The sequence below is a fragment of the Ursus americanus genome, chromosome 10, assembly GCF_024610735.1.
Source record: "Ursus americanus isolate L20-20 chromosome 10, mUrsAme1.1.p, whole genome shotgun sequence".
NCBI classification, from domain to species: Eukaryota; Metazoa; Chordata; class Mammalia; order Carnivora; family Ursidae; genus Ursus; species Ursus americanus.
The window spans coordinates 29,605,108-29,629,824 of NC_142136.1; the positions used below are offsets into that span (position 1 = coordinate 29,605,108).

Here is a 24,717-nt window from a genome sequence, read left to right on the forward strand (position 1 = left end):
CCGCGCCGTCCCCGGACCGGGCCACTCGGGTCCGGCCGGTCCCGCCCTCTCCCTGGCCGGAACCTGGGCTCGGCGGCGCCGGACGCCCTCCTGAGCCGGAGGGAGCGGAGCCCTTCCGTGCAGAGCTTTTTCCTGTCCGCAGAGGCCCGCACGGTGGCGGCTTTCAAACTTTGCCGACCGGGAAGGTGCTTGGGTCGGAGCATTCCATCCGGGCCTCGGAGCCTGCTTTTTCTGAAACTGACCCAGAATGCCTAGTGCTTCTGGCGCCGCGTTTCAGTTTAAAGTTCACCGCTTCTTTGGAGCTGTTTTCTGACCGCCGCTCAACAACTACCACCCAAACCAAACCAACAAAAAAAAAATCCAGCTTTGGGCCTCTCCTTTGGATTCTCTAGCACGGAACTCTCACCCCGCCACACAGGGTCCAGACTAGGTGACAACAAACATATGAGTGAAAGAATCTTTACTTGGCGGTGGTGGTGCAGTGAGGACAACAACAGTGGAGGAATGACTGGTCCTCCCCCGACCTAAGCCAATGGCCAGCGCGATATACAGCCCACGATACTACTCTAAACGCTCTTTAATCCACTCCACCCCTTGCCCCCAGACGTTCTTCCTTGTTGGGATCTACCACTTCAGCGGGGAAGATTCTACATTACCCTTCTTTGACTCTTCATCCACCTCAAGAAACAAGGGGATCCACGCCCTGCCTCTGGTGAGATATCTGACTTCAAAGATATTGACTTATGTCTATAGTACATTAAAAGCGTTATAACTTATAGTCACCTGTTTTACGAGGGAGCAACTTGCCTTCAGTTCACAGACAACACTTGTGAACCATCATAGTATTTGTAAGCATATTGGAATAAGTGAGATGGCTGCAGTGGTATAGGCGACCACATGACCCGTGCTGGGAATGGAGGGAGCGGCACTGGCTTCCTCAGGCCTGCTGGGCCTTCTCAGGGCTGATGGGAATTAGTCCCTACCCCCAGCCTCTCTCCCCTTTGCCCACTTGCTGCACCAGGTTGGGGAATTTTGTGGAGATTCAGGCAGAGCACCATTTTAACACCCACTTATCTAAGTGATTAAGTGGATGCAGTCGTAGCTCTCCTGCATACCATGACTCAGTTCAGAGTCGCCAAGGCTAAACCGACCTCCAGAAACCCCACACATGGTGGGGAGGGGGCAACACATCCTAGCTATGACAGCTGAAATGTAATGTTCAATTTGGAAGGCACCCACAGGGTTCCCGGTGGGTATTTACTTGAGCATGGCTTACCACTGAACAGCTCTCCAAAGTAACAATGGACGAATAATGGGATCATATGCTAGAGGGCCGCAGTGGAGCTTCCCATCCTACTCAGGACTGCCCAGAGCTGTAGAAACAAGCTTCAGGTTGACCACGGTCCATGGTGGGGATCTCCTCTCTTGGGACTACAGTCTCTTCATTCTGTGTGCAGGGAGCTCTAATGGTGAGAGAGCAGTCCCTCATATTAGCCCTAACTCAGCCTCTCAGTAGCTCCCATCTGCTCTGGTCTGGTACTGCCTTCTGTTCCTTTTGGCTATGAGCCCAGCATCCCAGGCTAAAGATGCTGATAGACTCTTGTTGCTTGATACCTCATTGTACTGACTTCTCTTTAGTTCATGGTTTTTAAATCTTGAAGATCCATCAAAACATGGATTGAATTTTAATCCAATTGGTTTCCCTTGGGTCCTTGCTCGGTTAGCTTAAGAACACTCAGAACATTACTGTAGTCTGATAAGATCATGTTTATCAACCATTACACTGTTGCCCACCAGTGGAACTGTATGGCATCTCCTCAAGCAAAGGAAAAAATAGAGTTATAGGATTCTGGGGTAGGGTAGAGTTTAGGAGAAATTTAAATTTTCATCTTCACTTCCACCTTGGACAGGTGGATCTGGTTAATTTCATGAAGCAACTGCAAGCCAATCTGTTTCCAGAATTACTTGTTTAAAGACCAGTCCACTTTTTTTCTTTTTTTTTGCATCTTTCTTGCCCTTCAGAATGTTTGAAGCTTTTTTTCTTTTTACTAATAATGGGATATATATGTGCTTAGAATCTCTCCCATAGATCTATCCCACGTATAGGAGATACTACTCAGTTTTGTAAAACCAAAAATACAGGGAAGAGAGAATGTGTAGAATATTAATATGTATTTTAATCAAATACAAAGTTTAATAATAGGAGGCTAAAACATGATCATATGCTTTCAAGTCCTAATGATGCCGTCTCAGAAAGTCAAGGGACATTTGACTCAGACCAGCCTTATCCAGTTCCTGGAGAAGTGGGCTTGCAAGTTTTGGGGTGGGGTAGAAATCAGTGAAGAAGGTATGACACCAGAGGCCCCAGTATAGAGATGCCTACCCTGAGCTTCCTTCCTTGCCTCCTAATCCTCATGGCTCCCCAGGTCACTCCCCCTGCTAGATCCCCAGGATCTAGCGCCTGGGGAAAGAGGAACTGTTTCTGATGGCAGACGGAGGGTGTTGGGGGAGTGATAATCCAGAGCTTGGTTGTGTTGGGTGCCTGGAAGTGGGTCAAGTAAGAGCTTCCAAATGGCCTACTTTGGGTTTTTGGCATTAAAACCTCTGAGATTTTAGGGGCACCTGGGTGGCTCAGTCAGTTAAGCATCTGCCTTCTGCTCTTGGGCTCTGATCCCAGGGTCCTGGGATAGAGCCCCGAGTCAGGTTCCCTGCTGAGCAGGAAGTCGGCTTCTCCCTCTCCCTGAGATTTTAACTCAGAGCCCTGAGTTTGTGAATTTTATTTCCCACTTGCTTTAGATCAGTGGTCGCTGACCCTGACAAATGATGAAATCACCTCAGGAGATTTTAAGACATACTAGTGCCCAAGCTAGTGTTTCAGCCCCAGAGGTTCCCATGTAACTGGGCCTCACCCTCTCCGGGTGATTCTAATATGCAGCCGGGCCTGAGAGTCCCAGCTCTTGAAAGACTTTAAAGATAGATTTAATCAACTCTTCCCTGGTTTTGAGCCCTCTGTATTCCTATCTATAAAATCAGATCCTCTCAGGATGGCTGGATGGCTCAGTTGGTTGAGTGTCTGCCTTCGGCTCAAGTCATGATCCCCAGGGTTCTGGGATTGAGTCCCGCATTGGGCTCCTTGCTCAGTGGGGAGTCTGCTCCTCTCTCTGCCTGCTGCTCCCCTTGATTTGTGCTCTCGCTTTCTCTGACAAATAAAATCTTCAAAAATAAATGAAATTGGTTCCTCTCTTCCATCTCTTTGAAAAGCATGTATGGTTGATCCTTGAACAACACGGGTTTGAACTTTGTGGGTCCACTTATACACAGAATTTTTTAAAATATAAATATGATACAGTGCTGTAAATGTATTTTCTTTTATGATTTCCTTAATATTTTCTTTTCTCTTAGCTTACTTCATTGTAAGACTACAGTATATAATATATGTAACATACAAAGTATGTGTTAATCAACAGTTCACGTTACCAATAAGCCTTTAGGTCAACAGTAGGGTATTGGTAGTTTTCGACTGCCTAGGAGCTGTGTTGTTCAAGGGCTATGCGTATATATGTGTACATATATATACACACATACACATACATCACTGTGTGTGTAGATAGATAGATAGTAGAGAAGTGTATGTATTTATTTGGAAACCAACCTCTTTCTGTTCTTTCTTTCTGGAAGCTAATTTATAGCTCCCCCACCAAGAAGTCCCCTGCAGTTTCTTCCTTGTGGCTGCTATTTGTAGTTGGTGTTGGCCATGAAGGCATACGGAATTACTTAGTGGTTTTCTGACTTTCCTTCCTGGCTTAGGCTCTGAGATTGATTTACTTGATTATTTTCATAGAGGCAATGACATCATTTGTTTTTATTTCTATTTTTGAAGGTGAAGCTATTTGCTCCTAATGCTGAGCAGATGTACATTGTTAATCACTTGAAAGAGAGCCCAGCAGAAGAGAAGAGAACTGTGCTGGAGGAAAGTGCCAGGAGAGCCCATGGGGACACACAAGATTTGGCAGACCTGAACTCCAGCAAGCTCGAAGCTGTCATTATACCGGTGAGTTAGCTGAAAGCTGTGAGGCCAACTGTTCATTTTAATTAATGTTCACTGACTTTAAACCCCTTTCCAGAAAAAGCGGTGCAGACTCAGCTACCATTTTGAAGCCTCCGTGCCAGGCTCTAGGTCACGGTTCTCCAACTTTGCTGCACATGAAAGTCCCTTGGGAAGCCTTTAAAAGGTCTCAGTGCCTGGGTCACACCTGAGACCAGTCTCATCAGACTCTCCGGGGGTGGAAACAGGTGGTGGTGCTTCCTGATGCTCCGGAGGTCCTCCCAGTGTGCGGCCAAGTTTGAGAACCAGTGCTCCATCAAGAGTGACTAGCGGTTCCCAGGCTTGGCTGCACCTGGAATCACCTGGTGGGCTTTAAACGACACCTGCCTGTGTCCCTATGGCCTGGATTTTGGAATTTTTAAGATTCCTAAATGATTCTCATAGGCAGGCAAGTTTGGGAACCACTACTCTATAAAGGCACGTCTCTAAGCGTAATAGGTGCGTGAATCACCTGGAGATCTTGTTACAGGTCAGGTTCTGATCCAGCTCCCAGGTGACAGGTGGCGTGTGTCATGCAGCCCACATTTTGAGGCCTTGAGATTCTGGAAATCACAGTGGGGGGTTGCTTGTTTCTGGATCCTTTCAGTGCAGGAATCACTTTATAGATAGGTGACTCCACCTTTTAAAATAAATGAATGATTTAAAGTATAATTGTCTTAGATGTTTTTTACTTCTTTTTATTTAATCCCCTCATAAGGAACTGTGTGTTATGTATTGGTCTTTTTCAAACTAAACAGTTTTAGTTTGTTTAGTTTGTTTAAACACTTAAAATCAGTTTTATTTTAAGATTATTATTTTTAAAGATTTTCTTTCTTGAGAGAGAGAGTGCACGTGCCTGTGCACGCGCACAAGCCAGGGGAGGGGCAGAGGGAGAAGGAGAGAGAGAGAATCTCAAGCAGACTCCTCCCTGAGCATGAGCCTGACACATGACCTTGAGATCATGACCTGAGCCAAAATCAAGAGTCGGATGGATGCTTAACTGACTGCACCACCCAGGCACCTTTATTTTAAGATTATTTTTTTAAATATTTATTTATTTGAGAGAGAGAGAGAGCAAGAGAGAGCACGAGGGAGAGGGAGAAGCAGGCCCCCCGCTGAGCAGGGAGCCGGAATCAGGGCTCCATCGCAGGGTCCTGGGATCATGACCCGAGCCAAAGACAGATACTTAACTGACTGAGCCACCCAGGTGCCCCTATTTTAAGATTATTTTAAATGTTCACAATATTCTTGAAATCTTTGAAGGTGGTTTGGAAATGTCCTACAGTGGGAATCAGAAATCATTGTTTTAGATAAGGAGTGTGTTGCTGTGGATACTTACATGTCTATCTGAACAGGTTGCTTACTGCTATTTTACAGACATAGTATTCCAGATATCTATTGCTGGGTAACAAGCATCACCAAAATTTAGCATCTTCAACAATAATTTATTATCTTTCCGGGTTCTGTTGGTTGACTGGGCTTAGCTTGAGCTTCGCTTGAGATCTCTCTGGCAAGCTGCAGACATCTGAAGGCGTGGCTGGGCTGGAAGACACCACCATGTCGTTTGCACACTGGTGTCTGGTGCCTGAGCTGGGACTGGCTGCAACAGCTGAGAAGTGGCTGCACAGCCGTCTGGCCATTCCCTGTGGCAATCTTGGGCTTCCTCGTAACCTATAGACCCCAGGGTGTTTGAGCTTCTCACATGAGAGCTGGCATCCCTTAGAACAACATTCCAAGAGACCCAGGCTTTCCTCTTCTGCGCTAGCCACAGATGTCCCTCAGTGTCACCTCTGCCACATTCTCCATTGATCAAAAGGGAGATTAGATACAAAGAGAAGAGTCTACAAAAGGGAATGGATACCAGGAGGCATGGATGTCGGGCACATTTCTGGAGACTTGCTACATACTATATATCCAACATAAATTTAAATATCTCTTTACAAAACATGGGGGGGTGTAAGGGAGATTAATTTTATTTGAGCTGCTGGTGTCTTGTAGATTTATTCTTTTTTTCTTTCACTGCAAATAGGTATGCCCTGAGACAACTTTGTAAAGATTATTGCCCTTGAGATCTGATGTTAAAATTAGTTTTCACTTCTAAAATGGTGTTACTTGTAAATCAATAAAAAAATTACAGTGATTTAAAAAAAAACTTTTATTCTAATACATAAAGATCCAATTTTGTTTTTAGGAGGAATGAAGTTATCTCAAATGCTCTTTAAAAAATATATTTCTACTTTCTACCACACTTGAAATATTTAGCAAAAATTTTTATGATGATGGGTATCCCACCTTGTGTCTTCAGAATTTTACTGTTAATGCAACATGTTTATTATGTTTATTATTATTATTATTTGGTTAATATAAATCCTTTATGTCTGTAAAATCCACTTTCTACAAGGGCTACACTGAAGCCATGTAAACTCCCTAAGGATTGATTGGGTTTGTATTTCAGCATTTGACACGAGCTTTTTACAAAAGGATCTCTGAGCAACTTTGACAAATACAGGTGGCTATTCTGACTTTTAAAAACGAAGTTAATGAATTAATTAAATCATTGCCAACCCCAGAAGACTTAAAGGAATGTTATTTTCCCATTTTAATCGTGGGTTATTGTTCTCATCTGCCTTCATTCTTTGCTTACGACGTAATTGTCCATAGGTTCTTGTCAGCTGCCTCAAATAATCCTGGGTTTCCTCTCTTTGTAGGTGATTTTGGGGTGGCCCAGAACTGCCCCGTCAACAGTTCTGTAAAGGACTCTTTCAGTTGAATTTCCCACGTGCTGGCAGCAGACACGTTCCTGCTGTGAAGTCACAGTGGGTCAGGATAACCGTGTGGATGGAGGGAGAGAAAAGGATGAAAAGCTTCCTGCCTGGTAAGTGGGTTCTACGGCATTTTCCCGTTTTCCTTCCTCCAAATGAATATCTTTGTGACTATGAGTATCTATGAATATCACTGCATTCCTGGTAGCTTAACAAGTTATTCATTGGCACGGGGGTGAGGGTGGACATGGTAAGGGACGGTGCTTTCAGATGATGAGACCAGCTGGCTTTGAATCATAGGGAAAACGTATTCTTTCGAAATACATTTGGCTTACTCTGTGAGAGACAAATTTCAGTATAGCAGTTCTCTTGTATGATCTCATTCAGCTGTATGGATCAAATTATCCTTGCTTTAATTATTTCCTATTGATCTGAGTACATCCAGCCTGCCTTTCTCTTACTAAGTGAATATTTAAATGAAGCTTTATGTTGGAACAGATTTCTTCTGTGCGCAGTGCCTGTGGGCTTTTGTTCCAAATACTGCAGCATTTGAGAGGCTGATCATTTTAACCCTCTTCACAGTCAGGCTGTCGATTGCCTAAGAAGCATTTTCTTCCACCCAGGTATCCTCTCTTCTGAGAGGTTCGATGATGCTGCCCGTGCCTCTGCCATATAGAAGCCCGGCTGCGTGCCGCTGCGGGGAGGGGGATCCTGCCAGGATGCTGCTAACAGAATGGCCCAGAGGCGGCCCCTCCGCGAGAGCTGTGTGGAGGAATTGGCCAGACGGCAGCGGAGGCTTCTGAAGGGATTTGAAAAGTGTTGCTTTAGTTATAATATTTAGAAGAACCTGTTCAAGTAAAAACAGCTCCAACCAAATGAGGTACACACTTTATCACTCACGGAGAGGTGCTTTCAGTGTGATCCTGACTCAAAGATTAAATAAGGGTCACTGAATTATTCAGAAATACATGGTTTCTAGACAAGCACACTTTCACTTCTGTCTTTCATTTTTTAAAGTCAGAAATGACTCTCATGCCATATTTCAAACAGATGGGCGTTGGGCTGTTCCAAAGGCTCTTTCCTGAACCTCCAGGTTGGCTCCTATAAGGACACCCAGCTGTAACTCGGGGGGTTGAATTGTCTTTACCAAGAATGACAGCAGAAAGTAGGGAGAATTTAAGTGAGATGATGACATCTGGATGTTGATTTCTGCATTTGCAGCTGAACTAGGTGACTAAACTAATCTTTGTGATTTCTGTGAGGGTTTTCTGCTCTTTATGACTCAGATAAAGCCATGACACTTTTAACAGTTACTGTGTGTCATACATTCTTTTGGTGTCCTCTACAGCTGACCGTGGCTGGGCACCCAGGGTTTAGCAGGAGCCGGAGAAGCCTGTGCAACACTCATCTGTTTTGGAGTGTTTCACTTGCTATGAACTGTCCCTATACTTTTTTTTTTTTTTTAATACAGAGTAGGGGAAGAGAGGGAGAGTAAAACAATCTCACGGAGTGATAAAAACCTGCAACACTGCAGGTAGATTTCGTGGGGATGGAAAGAGACGACACACACGCACATGCACGCAGGCGCACGCCTCTGCTGAAGGAGAAGCCGCAGATTTAATTGTGACCTTGCCCCTCCCTTCAGTTCCCTGGAGCTTTGCTCTGTGCGGGGGAAGTGCTGCGTTTCTCCAGCGCCAAAAAAAGCTTCTGTTGTCACAGGTTCTGCTTAGGCCCAGAAGAACCAGAAAGGATGAGTTCCACCTTTGGCAGGTTCACATTCTCACCGGGGGTGGGGGTGGGGGTGGGGGGAGGTGGGGGGAACGTGTGAGGACTCACAGCTGGCCCCGAGTAGGTACAGAACACTTTCCTTGTCTCTCCGCTCACAGCTTAGGGATTATAAACTCATGATTGGTAAGAGGTTTTTGTCTGTTTTGTTGACCGCTTGATCACCTGCACCAGGAACACCGTCTGGCATATGAAGCCCTTGATAGAAATTTGTTGATAATAAAAGCCGACCATTTACAAAGCGTCACCAAAGAGATTCCCCTACATAAGCTCTTACAGACCTTAAGGTGGGGATGTAAAGGGCTTAATCTGACTGTGATATCTTTTTTAGATAAAGGCTTCCGAGCAAAGTTGTTATAAAATATAATATATAAAAATACCCTTTAAAGTCACATATTCTCGGGGCGCCTGGGTGGCTCAGTCAGTTGAGCATCTGCCTTCAGCTTGGGTCATAATCCCAGAGTCTCAGGATCAAGTCCCAAGTGGGCTCCCTGCTCAGCAGAGAGCCTGCTTCTACTGCCCCTTACCCTGTGTGCGCTGTCTCACTCTTTTTCTCTCAAATAAATAAATAAAATCTTTTAAAAAAAATAATAAAGTCACCTATTCTCATTTTTAGTGCCTGGGTTAAAATCATTACCGCTCTTTGGTCTGTGACAGCCTTAAGCTGCTGGGGCCCTCCGTTTTAGTTAATACGGTGATAGAACACACAGCTTGTAGAGCTGCCAGTGCTAGAGAGCAGAGACAGTTCCTGGAGTGGAGGCGAAGTCCAATTTTTCTGTGCCGCGTCCCTGTACCCTACAAAACCACACAAATAGGAAAGAAAGGCACTTCAGGATGGGAAGCGTTGTGCAGGAAAGAATATAGCAGGCCTCAAGCTGCTATCTTTATTAAGGCCTATTCATGAGGTTCGTCCTTGGCTGGCCTCTGGGAGCTTGGCATTTAACCCACTCCCTGACTGATAAAAGTAGTTCGCTCTGCCAAGACTGTGCAGACATACTTGTTCAGCAGACAATTATGCCGAACACCTGCTTTTCTTCTTTGAGTTTGGGATTATGATCATTGCTGGGCGGAGGGGACCTACATGACCAGACACTATTAAAAACCTTGGGTGCTAAGTCTCTCCCCGGGGAGAAAGAGTGTACACACTTAAATGAATTTTTCACTCCTGGAGAGAGGAGTACACTTGTGTGTCTCCTGACTGGTGGGACGGGGTGTCAGAAGCCTCCAGACTCTGCCAGTGGCTTTTCCTCTAGTTGGTCCTGTCATGTATCCTTTCACTGTAATAAACCTTAACCATGAGTAAACTCTGTGCTGAGTCCCCTGAGTTCTTCTAGTGATCCCTGAATGTGCGTGTGGTCTTGCGGATCCCCAAAACACACTAGCCAGCACTGGGGTTCCTCGGGTGTGTCTGGTGACAGGTAGTTTGACTCAAGGCCTTGAAAGTGTGCCGAGGATGCAGGAACACAGAGAGGGTGCTGGCATGAGCCGCTCTCTGTGCTGGAGCCTTGGTCCCAGTCTCGGGTGGGTTTTCTCCCTGGTGGTCTGGCCTGATGCTACACGTGGAGCCTGTAACACAGTGGCATCCTTTGTGCCACCCACAAGGGGAAAGCAAGCATTTGCCACTCTGCCTAGACAGCAGGTCAGAGCAGCCCAAGTAAGTAAATCTCATTTTAGTGATGTGGGGCTTAGCATAAGTACTCCATTTTAGGTCTGTTGTCTTGTTTGTAACAGGGGTTATTTGAGGATATTATTACTAGCCCTTAGATCTTGCCCCTAGAAATTTCTGAAGTGTATAAAGATAGGATAATTAAATTGTATCTGAAGGCCACCATAGAAATCACCACGTTGATCTCCTGTTTTATTTACTGTTTATTTACTCTTCAAACAAATTAATCACAGTTACCTGATACGTCTTATCAAACAGCATAATCCAAGTGATAGAGAGCCAGCCATAGAAAATTCTACACATTTCTAAGTACTGTTTTAGCTACATCCTACAAATTTTGATGTATGCTGTTTCTGTTATCAGTTGGTTCTAAATGTTTTATAATTTTTATGACAGTTTCTTCTGTGACTCAAAGTTACTTGAAGGAATTTTTATTTCCAAACATTTCAAGCTTTTCTAATTATGTTTTTTTATATTGAATTTAAACTTAATTGCATTATTATTAGAGAAAATGATTTATATCTTCCAGTCCTTTGAAAGGTTGTTAAGACTTACATTACGGCTCAGTATGTGGTCACAACCATATAGACACAACTATAGAGATAGAAAATGGATCATTCGTTGCTGAGGGCTGGAGGTGGGGATGGGGATTAATCACAGGCCCGCTCGAGGAGTTTTTGTGTTTTGTTGTTTTGGCATGACAGAAGTACTCCAGGCATTCTGACTAGCTCAGTTGGTAGAGCATGCAGTTCTTTTTTTTTTTTTTTTTTTTAAAGATTTTATTTATTTATTCGACAGAGATAGAGACAGCCAGTGAGAGAGGGAACACAAGCAGGGGGAATGGGAGAGGAAGAAGCAGGCTCATAGCGGAGGAGCCTGATGTGGGGCTCGATCCCATAACGCCGGGATCACGCCCTGAGCCGAAGGCAGACGCTTAACCGCTGTGCCACCCAGGCGCCCCGAGCATGCAGTTCTTGATCTCAGGCTGTGAGTTTGAGCCCCACACTGGGTGGGGAGATTACAAAAAATAAAATCTTAAAAAAAGAAGTACTCCAAAACTGGGTTGTGGCAATGTTTGCACAACTCTGTAAATTTACTAAAACTCATTGAACTGTACACTCAAAAGAGATGAATTAATGATATGTAAATTAGATGCTCATAAACGTTGTCTTTAATGTATACATAGTCTTTGTATTTTTTAACTGGATTATTTAGTCCATTTATTCTTTTTGTAATTATAGATATATTTGGATTTTTTTCCTGTTGTTTTGTATTGTGTTTTCTGTATGTTCTACCTTTTTCATATTTCTTTTCTTCCTCCTTTCTTGTCTTCCTTTGTATTATTTTTTTCCTAATTCCATACTTCTCCCTCTATTAACCTGGAAGTGATACATTCTACTGCTGTCTTATAATGGTTACCCTGGAAATGTTAACATGCATACTTACAAATCAAAGTCTAGAGTTAATAGCTTTGCCCTTTTCTCAAATGACACAAGAAATTTAGAGTACATTCACTATAATAAGTCCCTGCTTATATCTATTGCTAAAGTTGCAATTTTTAATCCTGTAAGACATGTTTATTATTTTACAAAATCAATATTTAATTACTCACATATACACTTTTTTTTTTTTGCTATCATCCTGTATTATATCTCAGACTCTTCATCCATGATATTTTTCCCAAGAAATTTTTGTAACAAAAGGCAATATATTGTAGTGGTTAACAGCATGGCTTCCAGAGCTGAACTCTTTTTACTCTTTACATTGCTTTTTATTTTTGCTTTATCAATAGGGAAACTGAGGCAGAGGGTTACCCAGCAACATGCCAAGGGTCACATTTAATAAGTTGTAGGGGCAGGATTTAGATGCAGCAACTCCTTATATTTAAATCCAATAGCACCCCCTCCAATGTGGAGGGCTTATAAGAACCCATGGTCTAAGAAATCTGTTGGTGGTGCAATAGGCCAGAGGCCTTATCCACTGTCAGCAAATTTACGTGTAGGTTCAAATTCCTCCTACACCTTGAGGTTCATAAGTTCGTAAAGAACTCCTCTGTAAAGATTAACTTTATAGGCAAATCACAGGTGACTTGAATTTCAGCCTTATGAATGCTTATAAAATCAATTTCTCTGTGTTTCTTGCATGTTTATTTTGCTTTAGGTAATTGGAACTGTGGCAAAATTTATAGGACAAGACTCCTTCCATAAAAATCCAGTTCTGTTTCTGGACTCTCTCCACCTTGCTTCCCTTATTCCTGGGCAGACTGACTATAAACCCTTGCTTTAGAAAGGAAATCACCAAATTCTCTCCAATATAAAGTCACTTAGATGTTGATAAACCTCAGGAGGGATTGTACGATGCAACTGTTAAATGCTAGATAGATTTTGAAGCCATCACTGGTGGAGAGGGTCCTTTCAGCAGAGTGGTTAGCATAGAACAATCTTCTAGGTCTTCTAGATTCTCCACGATCTCTATAAGCCTTTCTACTATGTCATAGGACAGCATACTGGAGGCATTGGCTCTGAACTTCCCCCGCAGGTCCTCCTTGCTCAGTGGCTTCCTCCAATGGCCATAGAAGGTCTCTGTGCACTCTGTGAAGGTGGCTCCATCGCTGAGAGTGACACTTATCTCACAGTAGAGTGTGTTGAAGCTTGGCAGGTTGTCCCGAGGGTGCTCCAGCTCCACCTTACCGAGCAGCTCCCTCACCTGTGGCCTGGCGATCTGGCATTTGTGGAATGATGGGATGGTGATGCCACCATCGAGCAGTGTGGCACAGGCCACATACTGGAATGAGTGACGAGCTTCATGCTCCGAGTCTGGGAAGGGCCTGTTGACATACTGGACATCTGGAACTCTGAGCACAATTCTCTCAATGCGGTCAGTGGGAAGCAGGGCTCTGTCTGTGACGAGGTGCTTTCGGACAGAGGCAGCTGCGTCCGCCACCCAGTGGGTGGCCAGGTGTGCCGGGAACCTCTTGAAGGCCACATCCTGCTGGTCCAGCAACCAAGTGTGGGAATCTAGGTTTGGAAGAATTTGTGGGGAATAATTGGCATAGAAGGCCCCAAAGCCTGTCTGCATGTCCAAGACCTGCTTGTTTCCTTGGAGCCCCAGCATTGCCAGAAAAGCGGATTCCATCCCATGCCTGGCAGCGTTGCCGATATGAAGAGGCTTGGTCTGAGTGGCAGCATTTGCCATGGGTGCCCCAGCATGAGAAACAGCAATAGCCAGGGCCTCCTGGCACATTGCCGTGCTGAGTCCTAAAATCTTGGATGCAGCAGCCGCACTACCCAAAGTTCCTACCACTGAGGGGGGGTGGAATCTGAAAAGTAAAAAAAAAAGCAAAGAGTTGGAGAGTTACAGACCTCGGTCACCAGGAGGCACTGTCCTGTAGTAGTCAGGGGTGTAGATAATGCAGGCCCACTGCCTGGGTTCAAGTCTCAGCTCTGCCCACTTAGTAGCTGTGTGATTTCAAGAAAGTTACCCAACTTCTCTGCACCTGTTTCCTCTCCCATAAAATGGTGCTAATAATATCTACCCCATCGGGTTTTGTGAGTTTTGAATGAATCCACATGCTTACGATGGTGCCTGACACGGTAAATTTTTAATAATTATTGCCAGAAAGGCAAAAGTTGTTGTTTGCTGAAATCCCATGTAAGAAGCTATGAAAAGTGGAGAGCCTGGTAGAAACTGTGAAAATTAACTCAGTATTCCAATCTACCCCTCTCCTAGCAGGCGGGATCAAGTGGAAAAGTAAATACAAGATTGAACTACATGATACAGTCAACATGTGACCATTTTTGATCAATGGGTTGAACAATTTCAAGATCTTCTGAATGTTCTCAATCTGAAGGACTTTAGCAAATTTCAAAGTAGATTCTGCTCTGAGATGAGATTAGGAAGATTCAAAGTACCCGTGGATGCCAAAATGACATGAATCACCCTCAGAGAGAGGCCCTGAATAATTTTATGGTCATGGTTGCTTGACTCTCAAAATCCAAAGGAGACTTTTCGTTAGTACTTCTGAAGTCACACCTTTGAATGTGGCTATATGGTTTGATATGTGCCTGGAAAATTGACTTAGCTGTCAGCGCTAATGTTCATATTTTCAACTGAGCTAACCTCTATGTCAGAAGGCACCACAGAGATAACGATTGACAAGTGAAGGGGGAATATGTCTGCCTCTGGATGGGGCAGATTCTCTCCATACCTCTTTGGGATGTCACTGGCTTCCTTGGAGAAATGCATTAATTGGCCTTGTACTTCAATCCCAACATTGAATGCCAGCAGCAGATCAAGGCCAGAAAACTTTTGACTTGAAGGGAGAGCTTCTGTTAAAGCCATGAGGACGGGAAGGACAGCTCCAGAAGGGTGGGTAGCAGGATGCCATGTGTCATCAAAATCCATAGAGTGAATCTATGTAAACACACACACAGCAACCATAACCCAAAAAGGTATTTCCCTGAATGCAATGGCCAGTAAGGATTTAGTTTAGTAATTAACTTTATTTGATATGAAATTTTTAGACCTGATTATCTGAAAATAAAACCTATAAGCTGGCTGTAATTCTTAATCACATGGCTGGGCACTGGACATGCCATCCTCTGCCCAGAGCAGACAGGACTTTGGGGAGCAACTAGAGAGCCCCAGTGAACTTGGATCTTACCCAGGTGGCCAAAGCTCTCTGCCACAGCCCCTGGAAAGAGCTATATTCCCCCCTTAAAAATAAGGCTGTGAAATTAGGTGGTTGTTCCTCTCTCCCTCCCCCACCCTTCAAACGATGTGCACTAAAAGTTTAATGTCATTTATTCCATATCAGGCCATATATTTTTGTACCTTTTTATTATGAAATAATTTCAAACATACAGGGAAGTTGCAAGAACTATTGAACCCAGATTATTAAGTTATATATGTATTTTTACAATTTTTAATTTATTCATTAGAGACAGAGAGAGCATGAGAGGGCATGAGCAGGGGAGAGAGACAGAGGGAGAGGGAGAAGCATACACCCCACTGAGCCAGGAGCCCAACTCCAGGCTCAATCCCAGGACCCGGAGAATGTGACCTGAGCGGAAGGCAGACTTTTAACGATCTAAGCCACCCACGTGCCCCAACTATTAGGCTATATTTTAAAATCATTATTTTCTGCTATAAGGTTTTATTCCTCTTCATCCTAGCCATTTGCTTATCCCTTATACGAAATTATAATAACCAGAAGTTCACTTAAAAATAGAATTCCATATCAGGGGGCTGGGTGGCTCAGTTGGTTAAGTGTCTGCCTCCGGCTCAGGTCAGGATCTCGGGGTCCTGGGATCAAGCCCTATGTCGGGCTCCCTGCTCAGCAGGGAGTCTTCTTCTCCCTCTCCTTCTCCCTCTGCCCCTCCCCCTGGATCGAGCTCTCTCTCTCTCTCTCACTCAAATAAATAAATAAAATCTTTTTAAAAAATAGAATTCCATATCTATTGGATGCAGCCAATCTGGACCCTGGACATTTACTTCTGGATGCACTATTGGGTTTGACTTTCAATATTCCAAGTTACTGTCCCACAAACCATAAAAAATATCTCAGAAATCCCAACATGTTCATGTCTAAATTATATCTTGTATATAGATATGGACTGCTGCTGACACAAAGCAAAAAAAATTGTCAGATGAAAAGTGCTGATTTTGACTTCAGAAAATATAGACTCCATATGGCCATTGTTTCTTTCTCAATAAATATCTGGTGAATGAATGAATGGATGAAAAGCTGGTTATTGAATAGAAACTGGTACTGGTCAAAACAAAAGGAACTGAGTCTGGATGTCGAGTTTTATTTTTTTTGCTATATATATCCGAAGTTTAGGTACCTTAGGGTGTTTTTATCTAAGTCCTCCATCTTGTTTCCTGTACTTCACAATTTGTTTGAAAAGCATCAATTCACTGTCAAACACGAAAAGTTAAGTAACTACATAGAAGAGAGGACAGACCACTTCATCTCTCTGAACTACCTTGATTCAGCCATGAAATATGGAAACTGAAAGATTTGTGATATATTTCCTGGCTCTGAAATTATTATTGTCTAACAGTTGAAAAGATATGTAAACCTCCTTACAGCCACACCATTCACAAAAGCAGCATATGGCGGCGGAAGCCTTAAGTCTGGTCGACCCCAAACACTGCTGGACACATTGGAACTGTAGATCTGGAACAAAAGAATGTCAATCAGTGATACAGAGTGGAAACATGACATGCCAAGTCACCACATAAAGAGCCGTTCCTCATTTTTAGAGGCATTACTTTAATAGTCCTTATTTGAACACTTTGTGCTGGATCACAGCTTTAACCATTGGATTCCTCTCTGCCTTGTCAAAGAATACACAACTTTCTCCATGGGAGGAAGAAGAGATGTTGTTGCTCTGTCCCAGACTGAGACCCCCAGGTGTACCAGGGGATGGAGTCTGAATTTATTCTTATTTATTCCTTGAGGGTAAATACCAGGGAAGGTAGACCAGTTGTCTATACCAAGTACATCCTTTGGAGAGTGGGTGTTCCGTCTCCCACATACACACCCACTCTGCTCAGAGTGCTGAACCAGCTTTTTCTCCAGAGACTCTTAAAGTCTTTGCATGAATAAATGGTAGATGCTATTGGGGTAGACACTACTCCTAAGATTGGTCTTTAGAAAGTAACTTAGTGAAGATGAATATTAAAACTCAGATAAATAGAGCACAAAACCATATACAACAATGCTACACACACCAACTACTATCTCTAAAACAAAGAGTAGAATAATAGACCATAAACACATTATCTCCGGGCACCTTGGTGGGTATACCTCATGAGCAGGCATTTGGTTTTATATCTAAAGTAGACACTGAGCTTCTTACCTTACTATATTCGCTGGCTTTGTGAAACACGTCTGTACTGGTTCCAAGGAAGCCAACGCCCAGGGTATCCAGGATCATTCTCTTGCTTCTTTGAATAACGTGATCTGTCAGGTGCCCCACTGTCAAGCCATGGATCACTCTGGCAAAGCTTTCTGTGACAGACTTTAAAGAGAGGAGTGTTAGAAGGGTACTATCCTCCATTTGTATTTGCTTATTCCTTGCTGTACAAGAGCTTGAGGTACTTTTATGCGAAGAGTTTTGCTCCACTAGGGAAAACCCAGTTAATCAACCTAAATTCCATTCCTGAGAAATGATGAGCACAGAGCCCCTGCTATGTGTGAGGCAAAGGGATGTGGAAATGCTCAATAGCCAGTTTTTGTCGAGGACACAGACCAACATGCAGATAATGGCCACAGAGTTGGATGGGCTACGGCGGAGGGAAGCACAGAGTTAGGAGACGATGGGAGGGACATCCTGCTCAGAAAGTGGGCATGCTTGGGAGCTGTGTATCCGTCTAGGAGCTGCCATTATTAGGTACGTGCCAGGTGTCATGCTGACTGTTGTAAATACAGTATCCATGGAATGCCACAAGTTTCTGGGTAGATATTATGAGCGTCATCTCGCTTTGCAGGTGAGGAGACCCAGACTTGATGTCACTAAGTTACACAACTCTTAAATGGTGGAGGTTGGACACAAATTCCTAAGGGTCTAACTCCAAACTGCTACATGTAATTATTAAGCCACGTTTCCTGAAGAGGAAAAGAAACATTGAAACACGTGCGGTTCTTGTTGAAAGTGAACATTTCTGGTCCCTACTCCAGACCGCCAGAATTAGACTACCCCCCCACTCCCAAATGGACCAGAAGCTTTGGAAGCATAGCACAGGATTCTGTGTTTTCATTAAGATCGTCAGGTGATTCTTAAAGTGCTACCATGTCCAACATGCTAGCTACTTCCACATTGGCTATTGAGCATTTGAAATGTGGCTTGTCCAAACTAGGATGTCTTGTAAGAGTAAAATAAACACTGAATTTTGAAGACTTAGTAGGAAAAAAAGAATATAGAGTATCTCAATAATAATTATAAAATATTGATTATGTGCTAAGATGATAATAGGATATATTGGTAAATGAAATATATTATTATAACTAATTTTATCAGCTTTTTCTTACTTTTTAAAATATGGCCACTAGGAAATTTAAAATTACACTTGAGGATCACTTCCTGTTCATTCTTGTTGGTGGAGATTACCCAGAGGCTGGTTATGAAGACTTCTGGGAGTCAGCAGTTGAAGGTGCCCGGGACAAGGGTGGAAGTTAAAGGCAGAGGTGGCAGCGTGGACTGGGGCTTGGAGGTGTGAGATGCAGTGATTTAGGCAAAGCCCACCTGCAGAGCTGCACGCAGGGGCAGAGGTAAGAGGGCTGTGCAGCCCAGGACCGAGAGGTGGAAGTTCCACTAGGATGAAGACTTTGACTTAACGGGGAGCCATGCTGTCTTTAAAAGGGTTGATATGATCAAACTGTGTTTTGCAAAGATGTCCGTCGGCCCTTGTTTAGAGAATGGATTGAGAGGGGTTGCCAGGGCAGATAAGAGACTGCTGCAGTAGCCCAGGTTCTGGGTGTGGATACGGCGGGGCCAGCTGCCAAGAGAGGGAGCACAGGAAGAGGGGCCACTGTCTGGACCGCGATGAGGGGCTCGATGTGAACTGGCTGAATGTGAAGCTCCCAGGCTCATCCCAGTGGAGATGACCGTCCTGCTACGACCCGTAAACCAGACGATAAAAACCGGGGGGATTATTTGAATTTCAGAAGCAGCAGAGTGTTTTGCAATTCCTTTAAATATCAAGTTCTTCAATGTCTAGGCGATTGTTTTGTTTCCTACACGTCTTCCCAAGAGAACATCTACTATGTACAGCTAAAAAGCCCCACTCTTCAATTGCATCTCACGACATGCCTAACACTTAGCCCCACTTAGTCAATGTCGGCTTGTTTCTCTTTCCTCTCTGACTATTGCATCATTGTACAACTTCCTTGCCTCCCTGAGCATCAGATACTGTATTTGAAAACATTAGCTATAGGGCGAGGGGTTTTTGAATCAGAGGATCTGGGGTGTCTGGGGCTCCCTGACGCTAAAATTAGTGCATGGCCCAAGGTTCAGAGATGGAACCAGGGCCCAGCTGAAAGTCCTCAGCCTGGCCACCAGCTAGTCCCCTATTTTCAGTCTTGAGAGGACCAAGTCTCAGAACCCATGCCATTTTCAAAAGGATAGGCTACATTGTATTTCTCTGAAGCTTTGGTAGAAAGGTGAGGGGAGCCTGGGCTGGGAGAGAGCAGGAGAGAAGACGGATGGGAGAGAGAGGGTGCTGGCATAGATGTTTCTGATTAGGATGGAAAATAACAAGTTTGATTGTCCTGCTGCTAGAAATGTGGGTAAACACATTTAAGGACAGAGGCAGGGAAGGAGGAAAAAGCACTGGCTTGATGATCCACCAAGTAAAACTTAGAGTTTTGAAAACTGCTTGGATCCCTTGTTCTAAGCAAAATGACCTCTTTTCACGCTCTCTTTCCATCCCCACAGCTTCCACAGTTGAGGGCATTTAGTGATCGGTTGTTCATCTCTCTGGGGTTAGAGCTGACCTGGGAGAGGCTTATGACGATGCATGTATGCCTGGGGAGCATGTGTCATGGGGGCATCAACATGGAGCCTGGAAGGGGACTGTGGCATCCGTTTGCATGATCCAGTGGCGCTACTGACCTATGGAGGTAGGGCCCCCCGGGGCTCTCCTGACAAGTCCTGGATAGCACCTGTGTCCCAAAGAAATGCTCCTGGGGAAGAAGGGGACATGAGAACATAACATGCAACTGCTCAGCTGGCTGTAGGATTGAGCCCATCTATTTCTAAAATGTTTTTTTGTTCTTCCTGATTTTCTCATGGCATTTACAACTCTTTTTAGTAAAATACTGGGATCAATGTATAAATTAGGGCAAAGCGTGCAGCCTTTTGATAAATTTTCACGAGTTTCTGCCATATGTCTGGCCCTGTGCTAAGCTCTCTGGAATACCAAACCAAGACGTTAGGATTCCTGACACAAAAAGATTATCTTCTCCAGGGAACTAAGGGCAGTAAGCAGATCATTAGAAAGGCAATCTGGCCATGCCAAATGGACACAAACAAAACCAGGAGGTTAAACTTTAATGAACTTGTAATGATTCATTTTCCTCCTAATTCTATGCAACGGGATCACATCTCTTACTGGGAAAACACCGATGAAAAAACAGATGCAGGTATTAGAAAGCCCAGAGGCTGTGAGAAATGCTAAAATGCCATTTTTGAAGAAGCAGCAGAAAGCTCTAAGGACACTGAGAAAAGGAGAGGTAAACTAGAAAACCAATTGAAATAAGCCATATAAGATGTGACAATACCTTGAGCATTGTGCCGAAAGCAGAGGCGTATCTCAGGCGGACACTGGAGGAGGACTTCACTGGCTGGGTGGACTCCCTTTATACCTGTCACTCTTTCTAGCCCATTCCCTTTCTCCTGACCCTAAAGTTTCCACGATTTCAACACCTCCCACATACGTATGCTCACTTCAACTTCCTCATGATGAGTTGTTTAACGTACCAGGGGATGAGGAATTAAACAAGGCCAGGAAGGAACAGAGAGATGGTCAAATGATTTCTCACACACATCAGGGAAGTGCACTGACAGCGAAGCTAGGATTGCATCCTGGGCTTAGATGCCATATAGCAAACGCAGAAAAATGCACACTTGTTTATCCAGGTATTCCCACTTCGAAAAATTTATGCTAAGGAAATCGGCATGGATGTATGGAAGAATCTAATGAAAAAATTCACAGATTTGCTTATAAGATTAAAAATTAGAACAATCAAGTGTCCCCAAATAGTGGGTTGGTGAAGTAAAGAGGGTATGCACAGTGTTTAAGACACACTCATTTCCCCCTTCCATGTCACCCCTGTTGGTCACCATTGTCTCGGGACAAATGTGCCAGCTCGAGTTCCTGGTAGCTTGAGATTAAGAATCTAGAAGGGCATTGGAAGTTAACCACACTTTCTCCCAGATCCATCCTTATTCGCTCCTGCGTGGCATTTTTGCAGATGCAGATCTCTGGTTTCTGGTCCTCTGCCGGGCTGCTGGGATACACTGCCTGCCGCCTGTTCTCACCCAGGGCAGCTTGTCCCACAGCCTGTCCAGGCCGTTTTTTGTTTTTTGTTTTTTTTAAATCAATCACTGTGGCTTGGCTAGCCTGGGTCTAGCTCTGCTTCTCTGGGTAATTACCGTTTCCCTTGGGCTGTCTAGCCTTAGACAATTGGTTTATACTTGTAGTGGTCCAAAAAGCAGGTTATTTAACATCTGAGCAATTCCTAAGACCACTTTTACATGAAATGAAAAATAGGCTATGATGACTTCAACCATCTCACCGTGGAAAAGCTTTGTAAAGGAATGGTGAGGGGCACCTGGGTGGTTCAGTCGGTTGAGCGTCTGCCTTCGCTCTTGGGTCATGATCCCGGGGTCCTGGGATGGAGCCTGCTTCTCCCTCTCCCTCTGCCTGCTGCTCCCCCTACTTGTGCACGCTCTCTCTCCCTCCCTCCCTCTCTGTCAAATAAATAAATAAAATCTTTAAAAAAAATAAAGGAATGATGAACTTTAGTAAGTCTGATGAGCTTTAATGAAAGTGCTATCATTTAGCTTCTCTGGGCTCAAGTTTTGCCAGTATTTTTTTTTTTTTTTAATGTGTCAACTTGGCTAGGCCATGGTGTCCATGTGTTGGGTCAAATACCAGTCTAGATGTTGCTTTGAAGGTGTTTTTTAGATGTGATTAACATTTAAATCAATAGACTTTTGAGTAAAGCAGATTATTTTCTATAATGGGCCTCATCCAATCAATAGAAGGCCTTAAGAGAAAAAACTGAGATCCCCTAAGAAGGAAGGAATTCTGCCTCTAGACCGCTGTTCAGACTCCAGACTCCTGTGTCCACGCTTCCCTGGGTCTTCAGCCTGCCAGCCTCCCCAGCAGATTTCATACTAGCCAGCCTTCACGATCACATGACCCATTCTCTGAAATCTCTCTCTCTCATTTGAATTCATTCTAATCACACACACACTCTATTGGTTTTGTTTCTCTGAAGAACCCTAATACAAAATGCTCTCAGGGCCAGCAGCTTCTATATCGTTTGTCTTTGCATCTCTAGTCCCTTTAATAGTCTCTGCCCTATTCTGGGTGCTGTGTGAATGAATGTGTGAGGGAGGGCATGTGGACCCTGGGTGAGTATGGTAGCTCTAAGTCTCTCCCCCAGTCTAGTTTTTGGACAGTTGAGAAATTGCATTTCGGCGCTGGGAGTCACATTCTGCCTGCATGTCAATGGCATAAAATGGTCAGCAGGGGCCTGAAAGGCTCTGGAGCTGCTCTGCCTCCGTGGATATCTGGAATGTTGGGGGTCAGTTTCTGCTCAGGAATTCATCCTGGGGAAGGATGAAAGCTGACCGTGGGACCAGCTGCCACCAGGGCATAATGAGGAGTACTTTAAAGAGACCCGCTGGCCAATCCAGCAGGGCTTTGCTAGGAACGTGCCTTCGTGAGGTCACGTAAGCAACCACGCTGGGTCCAGCCCTGCGCGCTGAGCTCCACGGCAGGGGGACTGTTTCACCGTCTTAAAAGGCTCCGGCATAGATCAGAATGCCAGTGTGTCATTTTATACTTCGGATGTTCCTTTCCGTTGCAAGGCTAGATACTTGCACCGTGTGGGGTCCTTCCCTTGGGCAGCGTGGCTGGGAAGTCGGGTGAGTGAGGAGATGCCGCTTGCTGAGTGTAGCACTGGAACACAACGGCGGCGGGATTCCAGGGACATTCACCAGGACATTCACAAGTCCCTGCTCCCACCAACATCTCTGTTGGTCTTCACCAGATGCAGCCCTTCAGGTTGCCCTAAACGGTGTCTGTTTCTTCTTTTTCTTCATTCCCCTTTAAGAGTCCATGCCGATCATCTTCCTCTTGTTGCAACACTCCTATATGTGACGGACATTCTTGTTTGGTCATGTTTTCTGTGTAGTTCTCAGAAATTGCATTTGAGTTCTTGTAACTGGTAAGGTGTCAGCTTACTTGTGGCGTATCATTTCTTCTGAAGTACCTTCATGGTCCTGAGACCAGGTGATTGCTCTTAGAAATCTGTGTTTCATCTCTTTAGCATGGGTCATTTGTACAGAACTCAGTCATTATATGAAGATTTTGCTAGTTTAATTTGGAGAGGTAATCTGTGTGCTCCCATCCTGGGGGTCCCTCATGTTGCTCCAGTGAATGAATAACAAGGAATAAGCCCAAGAACGAATGGGACTGATCAAGGTTAAAAGTATTAAAATTTTGAGGTAAATAATTAGTGCAAAGTTGGGGTAGGAGAAGGAAAATGATTAGGAATGACATGATTGAAAAATAAAATGAGTCCCAAAACAAGGTTGAGTAGGGTCCAACAAGGATAGAGCAGGCGAGTAAGCTAAAAATACGAAATGCCACACGGTACACTTGCACAGGCTGTGAACTACTCACATGTGGGAGGGCCCCATCTACGTCATAGACATTGTAGCTTTGTAGAACTACTAGGATAATTGCATAGCAGAAGACATGAAGTTTTTCATTCCAATGAAATCATTATAACACATTTTCAGATGATGAAAGTAAATTGTGCTGGAAGACAGTTCCACATGGGTCTCACACATTTCTTCATATTTTGCGAGCAGATACACTGACTGTTTATTCCAGGTTATCTTTTGAAGAATGTGTATAGTAAACAGCCTTGGAAAGTAAAAGTATTATCTCTGTGGAAGAAAGGGCAGGCAGGCTTCCTGACCACTCTAAAACATTTAGGTTCCCTGAATTCAGGCTTCTTCTCCTGTAATAAATTCACCGCCTGTGCAGATGTCACCTCTTTCCATTGTTGTGTGAAAAGGGGCTTTTCTTGTTGCAAGAAAAAGCTGATACTCCACTATTTCTGTGAGTAATAAAGTCCTTTGTCTCTGGCCCAGAAGTCTCATGTCGTCTGCCACCATCCATGAAACTGCGGTAGGCTACACTGTTGGCTTGCTTGTAGGGTAATATCTCAGTCCTTGGCAAGGTGTCTGGAAGAAGGGGAACATTTTTCTGAATAGCAAAAAGTGCTCTATGAACCAACAGCAGCCAGAGAGGAGCTCAAGTCCAGAGCGTAAATATAAAGAGGAGAGAAGGTGGGAATAATCAGCAGACACTGTTTTTCTAGCCATTTCATTGATCATCTATGTACAGTGAGGCCCCTTACAACTTCTAAGATCAGTGCTAACCTGAGTGTAAGATGCTTAACCCTCGCTATCTAAAACACTCAAGTAGGGGAGATTTTAGAAATCTGCTCCTCAGGTAAGACCCCAGGCCAATGAAACAGACTCTCTAGGGGTGATGTGCAGGCATCAGTATTTTTTAATGCTCCCCAGATGATTCCACTTGTAGCCAAGATGAGAGCCTAAGATCCCGAGATTTACAGATGTTACCATTCTCCTGTGGAGTCAGCACTT

At 44.2% G+C, this 24,717-nt stretch overlaps 2 protein-coding genes across 15 annotated transcripts in view; one reads left to right on the forward strand and one right to left on the reverse strand.

The window, feature by feature from the left end:
• The first annotated feature begins 12 nt into the window (after positions 1–12).
• LOC123801169 (uncharacterized) overlaps positions 13–24,717 on the forward strand; it is a 55,738-nt gene continuing 31,033 nt past the window's right edge. For 13 of the 14 annotated variants that reach the window (XR_015725921.1, XR_006782131.2, XR_015725918.1 and 10 more), the window contains exons 1-3: positions 13–712; positions 3,881–4,051; positions 6,793–6,959. Coding sequence is in view for 8 of the 14 variants with exons in the window: in XM_087865062.1 (XP_087721188.1) it covers positions 533–712; positions 3,881–4,051; positions 6,793–6,837 (396 nt within the window). In the remaining 6 variants the exon portion in view is untranslated. Of the gene's footprint in view, positions 713–3,880; positions 4,052–6,792; positions 6,960–7,469; positions 8,647–24,717 lie in introns of those variants that run through there. The other variant, XM_087865070.1, reaches the window with a different exon arrangement.
• On the reverse strand, positions 11,911–17,364 carry ACOD1 (aconitate decarboxylase 1). Its single transcript, XM_045810921.2, has 4 exons — positions 17,164–17,364; positions 16,389–16,478; positions 14,505–14,710; positions 11,911–13,616 (listed from the first exon to the last, which is right to left on the reverse strand). Exons 1-4 carry the CDS (start codon positions 17,362–17,364, stop codon positions 12,671–12,673), a joined length of 1,443 nt encoding a protein of 480 aa, XP_045666877.2. The 3' UTR covers positions 11,911–12,670.

Coding starts and splice junctions, on each gene's coding strand:
- ACOD1 (XM_045810921.2), bottom strand. CDS start 17,364: ATGGAGGATAGTACCCTTCTAACACTCCTCTCTTTAAAGTCTGTCACA. Junction 14,711..16,388: donor CTTTTGTGAATGGTGTGGCT/GTAAGGAGGTTT, acceptor GTGTTTACATAG/ATTCACTCTATGGATTTTGA. Junction 13,617..14,504: donor GCCAGTGACATCCCAAAGAG/GTATGGAGAGAA, acceptor TTTACTTTTCAG/ATTCCACCCCCCCTCAGTGG.